The sequence below is a fragment of the Cebus imitator genome, unplaced genomic scaffold, assembly GCF_001604975.1.
Source record: "Cebus imitator isolate Cc_AM_T3 unplaced genomic scaffold, Cebus_imitator-1.0 Scaffold82, whole genome shotgun sequence".
NCBI classification, from domain to species: Eukaryota; Metazoa; Chordata; class Mammalia; order Primates; family Cebidae; genus Cebus; species Cebus imitator.
In genome coordinates, this window is record NW_016107397.1 from 1,941,252 (window position 1) to 1,948,578 (window position 7,327).

The 7,327-nt window shown below is 53.2% G+C and overlaps 1 protein-coding gene across 1 annotated transcript in view; it reads right to left on the minus strand.

Moving 5' to 3' along the window:
- Window positions 1-3,676: 3,676 nt before the first annotated feature.
- Window positions 3,677-7,327, minus strand: part of PRKRIP1 (PRKR interacting protein 1) — a 35,257-nt gene continuing 31,606 nt past the window's right edge. The window contains exon 6 of the mRNA XM_017533511.2: window positions 3,677-5,331. Coding sequence (XP_017389000.1) covers window positions 5,234-5,331 — 98 coding nt within the window. The 3' untranslated portion in view covers window positions 3,677-5,233. The remainder of the gene's footprint in view (window positions 5,332-7,327) is intronic.

The window sequence follows — 7,327 nt, forward strand, 5'->3', positions numbered from 1 at the left end:
CCACCAGGAAATCTTGTGAGTCTGCTTGCTTGTCCCTGTTTTCTGTCCCCTCGATACGTGATTCTCATTGTTCTGTCTGGGTCCCCTCTCTTCACTCCTCTCTGACTGGCCTCATCCACTCCCATAGTTCCAAGGACGAGGGCAGCCTGACAACCAGCATCACCTCCAGCCTTGATCTCTCTTTCCAGCACACACACCTAGGGCCCTCCACTTCACCAGGCCCACAGCTGAATCTGTCATCTTCCCTCACATTCCTCCTCCACCTGAAGCAGGAGTGGCAGCGAACAAACCTTTCCAACACTGAACTGGGAAGGAAGCAGCAGTTTTATTTGGCCGGGAGCTGTGGCTGGCTCAAGCCTCGATAACCGAGCTCCCCAGCTAGAAAATCCTGGCCGCCTTTAAAGGCTCACAATCTGAGAGAGTACATGTGAGAGGGCTGTGACCGATGAGGTGAGCGAGGGGTACGTGGACTTAGGTGGCGGGGGGGGGGGGGGGGGGGGGGGGGGGGGGGGGGGTTGCAAGACTGAGGGAGAACAATGGAGGGCGTTTCCCCATATTACGCCTGCAGTCTATAGATAGGAGTACGATGATGAAGCGTTGGGGGTTTGATCTGTAACCTCCCGCTCAGGCCGGGTTTGTCTCCTCCACTGACCTTGGGCCTTCAATTTTCAACTTTTACTTCTCCTTTTGAAATGCAATGGAGAAGGCTAAGCGGAAGTGGTCTTAGAAGCTCAGAAGGGAGGGAGTCTCCTTCCTCACACCAGCTGGGTCGGCTGTCTCAGAAGGGTTCCCTCCCCAGCAGGTCATGCGAATTCTCCCACCTCCATGGCGCTGGCCCATTCCCCACTTCTCCCTGTGCCCACCTGCTTCTGCACTCAGGATACCATCACCTCTGCTCTGCATGGCAAGGCAGGAGCTTGTCCGCTTTCACAAACTCAAAGGTCCCCTTGTGTCTCTCCACTCCAGCCCCTGCCATGGCAGGGGCGCCTCCCCCAACCCCAGCTTACTTTCTGGGCACTCCTGCTCTCCTGAGCCACCTAAGAGCTCAGCTCGGCCCTCGCCTTCGCGGAGGCCTGGGTCAGGTGCCCACACCACACTGTGCTGCTCTCCCTGGCTCCTGTTTCTGCTCAGACCTGGAGCCCCTTGAAGGCTAGGACTGTCTTGTCCGCCACCATCCCCAGTGCCTGGCAATGGGCCTGGGAATCCTTTGGATTTTGCACATAGTTGGTGCTCAATAAACATTTGCTATGTTTTTATTATTATATATTTTTTTGAGATGGAGTTTCACTCCTGTTGCCCACGCTGCAGTGCAGTGGGTTCACTGCAACCTCCGCCTCCTGGGTTCAAGTGATTCTCCTACCTCAGCCTTCTGAGTAGCTGGAATTACAGGCATGCGCCACCACATGTGGATAATTTCTGTATTTTTAGTAGAGATGGGGTTTCTCCATGTTGGTTGGCCAGGCTGGTCTCCAACTCCTGGCCTCAGCCTCCCAAAGTCCTGTGATTACAGGGATGAGCCCCTGCACCCAACCTGTTATTTTTGAGAGGAGATCTTGCCCTGTTACCCAGGCTGGAGTGTGGTGGCATGATCATAGCTCACTGCAGCCTCGACCTCCCAGGCTCAAGTGATTCTCCCACTTCAGCCTCACACGTAGATAGGACTATGCCACCACACCAGGCGCATTTTTCAATTTTTATTTTGTAGAGATGGAGGTCTCACTATGTTGCTCAGGCTGGTCTTGAACTCCTGGCCTAAAGCAATCCTCCCACCTAGGCCTCCCAAAGTGCTGGGGTTACGGGCATGAGCCACCACGCCCAGTGGATCTGCTACCTTTGGTGGAGTAAGAAAACGGGAGGCCTCCTGGAACTTGCTCCAGGTTAATCTCCAAGAGCGGTCTCGCTACTGAAGTATATGTTAATATATGGTAATCGTGGCTCACTTTAGTCAAGTGTGCCAAATAGTAAACAGAAATTAACTTCCAAGAGGGAGAAGGAGAAAACACAGTGTTTCTGTGATGAATGCAAAGGAATTGGACTGAGTTCTGTTTCTATCTCCAAGAGTTACTAGAAAGTCACTCCTCTAACTCAATTTTAATGTCTTGTTTTTGTTTACCAAAATATAAATGTTGGAAATGGAAGTAAACTTAAAATGGTAACAGGGCAGGGCTCGGTGGTGCACACCTATAATCCCAGCACTTTGGAAGGCAGAGGTGGGAGGGTTCTTTGAGCCCAGAAGGTGGAGACCAGCCTGGGAAAGATGGCAAAACTCCATCTCTACAAAAAAATACAAAAATTAGCCAGGCATAGTGGTGCATGTCTGTAGTCCCAGCTACTCGGGAGGGTGAGGTGGGAGAATGGCTTCAGCCCAGGAGTTGAAGGCTGCAGTGACCCATGATGGCACCATCACACTCCAGCTTGGGTGACAGAGCAAGGTTTTGTCTCAGAATGAACTAATTAAGCAGTTGATTTCCAGTAGCTTTAAAAAAAAAAGGGGGAGGGTTCTGTAGTAGAATCTCCTGGGGCACCTGTTTAAATGTGTATTTGGGAGTGGATCATAAATGATGCAGAATCTCTGGGGCATCACCAGGGAACTCAGATCTGTTTGTTTTTAAGACTGGGTCTCACTCTGTTGCCCAAGTTGTAGTGCAGTGGAGTGATCATGGCTCACTGCAGCCTTCAGCTCCTGGCTCAAAGGATCCTCCCACCTTAGCTTCCCAAGTAGCTGGGACTATAGGTGCACACCATCACAGTCAGCTAATTTTAAAATTTTTTGTAGAGGCCGGGCATGGTGGTTCACGCCTGTAATCCTAGCACTTTGGGAGGCCGAGGTGGGTGGATCACCTGAGGTCAGGAGTTCAAGAACGGCCTGGCCATCACGGTGAAACCCCATCTTTAAAAAAAAAAAAAAAAAAAAAAAATTTTTTTGTAGAGATGGGGTCTCACTATGTTGCCCAGGCTGGTCTCAAACTCCTGGGCTAAAGCAATCCTTCTGCCTAAGCCTCCCATAGTGCTGGGATTACAGGTGGGAGTTCACTGTGCCTGGCCAAAAGAATTCTTGTGCGTGCGGTTTTCTGAGACGGTTGTTACATACACCTCTGTGTTCAGTTCCCGACTCCCCCCACCCACGAGCCATGTGGGACATTACTTCATGATTCTCCCCTAATCCTGTTTTTTTGGGGGAGGGCAGGGGCTCTCAGTATTACCCACTCCTTTCTCAATGATGCCCTAAAGACAGGGTGTCTCAAGGTCCTGATGACCTATTAATAATGGCCAGAAATGGCTACAGGACACAATCTGCCTAAACATCACCATCTTCTTCGCACCCAGTGGGGACGAAACCCACCGCAATCTGGCATCCTTTGTGTCGCCATGTGCCCACCCACCCCACATGCCTGCAGCCAGCATCTCTCTTGGCCGAGTGAGCCGGCAGAGTCAGGAAGGGACTTGCCCAGTCCCCTGGCTTACCAGAGGCAGGGCTCAAAGCCAGGTCATCTGGCTCCAAGCCCCAGCACCCTCCGCAGCACTGAGGATGCCCACAAGCTGCAGGCTGCAGATTCAGAGCAGGGGCTGTGACCACGTGGAGGCGGGGAGAGGGGCAGAAACCAACAGTCCAAAGACAGGAGAAATAAAACTGAAACGCAAACCAGCCAGTCCCAGACAGAGAAAAACAGGTTTCAAATGTGCGGCCAGGGCGTGTGCTCATTTATTAAGGCTGCTTCTCCGTGTCCGCTTCCTGGGAAAGAAAGTCCCTGTGACATGAACCAATGAAGGGACAGGAGCTATCACAGATGTCACAGGGCTCAGCGAGGAGCCGGGGAAATCTACACCACAGAAATAAAATGTCAAATGTTTCTGGGTTTCCTTTCCCTTCACTCAAAACCACTATTTCCTTAATTCTATCAAAGTGTGTAAAGGGCGCAAAATATACTTAGGAACTTAGAGCGAAATCATCCAAAACTGGAGCCAAGGCCCTACCTAGAAACTCTCTCTGTTGCCCCTGTTGGCCTGAAACATGGAGGTCAAAGGTTGGTCTCAGCTCCCCCCAGGCACCCTGGCTCCCAGCACAGTGCCCCGGCCTCTGTGTTTATCATCATCGTTTTTTACGAACGAGACAGGGTCTCGCTCTATTGCCCAGGCTGGACTTGAATCCCTGGACTCAAGTGGTCCTCCCACCTTGGCCTTCCGAGGAGCTGGGATTCTAGGCACTTGTCGCTGTGCCGGGCTGCCCTGCTCTCTGCAGGTGCCTTCTCTGCATGGGCCCAGCGCCTGGACACTGATCTGGGGCTGTACCACCTGAGGACACAGCAGATCCACCCCCTCCCTGCCGGCCCAGCTGCTGTGACCCCAAGGAAAGCCCCGAGCGGTTTCAGTCCTGAGGAGCTCCACCCACTTGACAGAGTCCTGCCACTCAGCCCATTTGTTTAGACCCGGTTCCACCTCGGGATGAAAACGCAGCTGTTGGTAAAAAACTCCAGTACGGCTGGGATTCCCCCGCCCTCTGCTCTGGCTCAACCCAGCCTGGATTCTCCGGCTGGTCATCCTCTGGCCACCTGCTCTTCCTCCACAGCACTTTCCACACACCACACGCCCTTCCTGTGGCCCAGTCCCTGGTGGAGTCCCCAGCCCAGGCCTTCCTGCGCACACCCGGGGCTTCCCAGAACACACGGGGCACCGGGAGCTGTGGTGGGAGCAGACCTTCTTGGGCATGGTCCCCACTTCCCACGGGGGTGAGTGGGGGCCTGGGCTGGCAACACGGGCCAGCCCCACAGCTGAGGGCACCTCCTCACTGAGCCTGGGACCAGGTCCGCATAATGGGGCCTGTGGAGTTTTCAGTCCCTGTGGGAATGGTGGGATCTCCTAGCCTTCTCCAGAGTATCTGTGACTCACAGTCCACACATCCCAACAAAACCCAAGAGTGATCTGCTCTTTACTAAATAAATGTTCTTTTTCCAGAAACCAGCCCCAAACTCATCGCCATTCAAATATGACAAGGTGAAGCTCTCTGTCCCCTTTTACCAGGAGTGTGGATGCCGTCTGCAAGGCAGTGCCTTCGTGTGCTGGGGAGGTGGCCCCTCGGCCTCCCAACCCTGCTACAGGCAGGACTGCAAGCAGCTCGGGAGGGTCTCCTTTGCTGTCCATCCAGCGGGACCTCTCGGGGGGAGAAAGTCAAACAGCCGCCTTTCCCTTCTGCTCTCAGCACGAGCTGGGTTCCAGGCAGCAGCTGCAGCAGACGTCATCGCCCCATGATGAAGCTGGGCACCTCCTCCTCCTCCTCCGTTCCAGACGCCTCCGCAGAGCTGCTGGACCCCTGCTCCTCAGGCTGACTGGGCCCTGTAACCACATGACATTCAATTGACAGATATGTAAAATTGTTCAGGGTCAAGTGTGCTTTCAAAGAGGAGAGCTGATGAGAAGTCAGGAAGTCCCCATTCATGGACCACACAGTGAGAAACCAGGGCCACGGCTCACGCCTGACAGCCCCCCGAGCCATTCTCTGAGAGTAAGAGTTGGTCACAGGCCTGATCTACCGCTGCTCGGACGGGTACACCCCATCCTTACCCAAAGGCCCAGAGGCACACGCAAGATCTGACACCCCATAACCAAGGCCCTACTGCTTTTACATGGCTTCCGCCCCCTGCCATGTTCACCTCCTGGGTGGGCGACTTCCCGACCCAGCTCTTCAACACCAGGCTGACAACCCTCTCACTCAAGTCTCAAGTTCTCACTGCCGTCTGCAAAAAGATTTCTGAAACCTGTGTGGCACAGGGCTCTGCCCCTACACATACGCCAGCTTCCCGGCTCCTCCCAAGCATGGCCCAGGAACCCCCTCCTGACACCTGTGTGCACCGCGGCTTCCCCATCCCGTCTGACTGCCAGCCAGAAGCATAGCAGGAGGACAACGTGTTCCCAACGCCTCCTCCCCCCATCTTCATGTGGGAGCAGGAGGACAAGTGAGAGTTGGAAAGGCAGAGGCAGAGGCCACAAGGCAACTGATGGCCCAGCTCAGATACACCAGGCAGCCGCCCGCAGGCACTGTGGCTTCAGCAACTCACAACTGGGTGGGCGTGCCCGGGCAGGCCAATGGCTCCTCCCTGCATATGTGCAGGCGATGCACTGGCCACCACACGCCCACTACACACCCTGAGCTTTGCTACTGCTGTGTCACCACAGGTCAGACAAAGGGCCTCTAAGCAGGAGACCCTGCACAGCCAAAGGCACAGCCCAGCCTAAAATTCAATGCCATACCCAGAAAGAACACACACGGCACTGGCAAAAGCAGCTGGAAGACTGAGTTTCCTTAATTTGGGCATCTCTTCTTCCCCTTAACCTCATACCACACAGCATGACTAGCTTCAAAAGTTCAAATGGGGAAGCCAGACGCAATGGCTCACGCCTGTAATCCCAGCACTTTGGGAGGCCGAGGCAGGTGGATCACTTGAGGACAGGAGTTTGAGACCAGCCTGGCCAACATGGTAAAACCCAGTCTCTACTAAAAGTACAAAAAAATTTAGCCAGGCATGGTTGTGCAGGCCTGTAATCCCAACTACTCCGGAGGCTGAGGCAGGAGAATTGCTTCAACCTTGGAGGCAGAGGTTGCAATGAGCCAAGATCACAACATTGCACTCTAGCCTGGGTGACAGAGCAAGATTTCATTTCAAAAAAAAAAAAAGCATAGGATCTGATCGTTAATTGTGATCTTGATGAACTGTAGTACACTGAACTGGATGTTTGCGGAAGAGAGTAATACCAGAGGACTCAAAGGATTCCCTGTGGCTGAAAAACCTCTGAAAATGCAGTATAGGCTGTGAATCCCTTCTCCAAAATGCTCGGTACCGGAAGTGTTTCAGATTTCGGATGTTTTCAGATTTTGGAATGAGGTATCTTGGGAATGGGACCCAAGTCTAAACATGAAATTCATTTACATTTCATATATCCCCCATACACTTAGCCTGAAGGTAAATGTAACATTTAAAAATAATTTTGTGTGAGAATCATGCAGGCGCAGTTGTGCCCTCCGGCGCACCTGGCTACTCTGCCCCAACCCTCGACTCGGCCGAATACCACGTATCTCCAGAAGCCCGACAGACGCAAGTCGAGCGGCTGGCCACAAGGGCCGGATGAAGTGAGAGTACCTGCTTCAGTACAACCACCCCAACCGCCAAGGAGCCATCAAAGATCCCGCCTTGGTTCGCTGGACCTCTGCAAGATCAACAATGTCAGGCCCACTCCTAAAAACTCACGCTTGGGAGCTCTGTGTGGATTTGGGCCCCTCTTCTCCTGGAATTGTGTTTTCTTTTTTTTTTTTCTTTCTTTTTTTTTTTTTTTT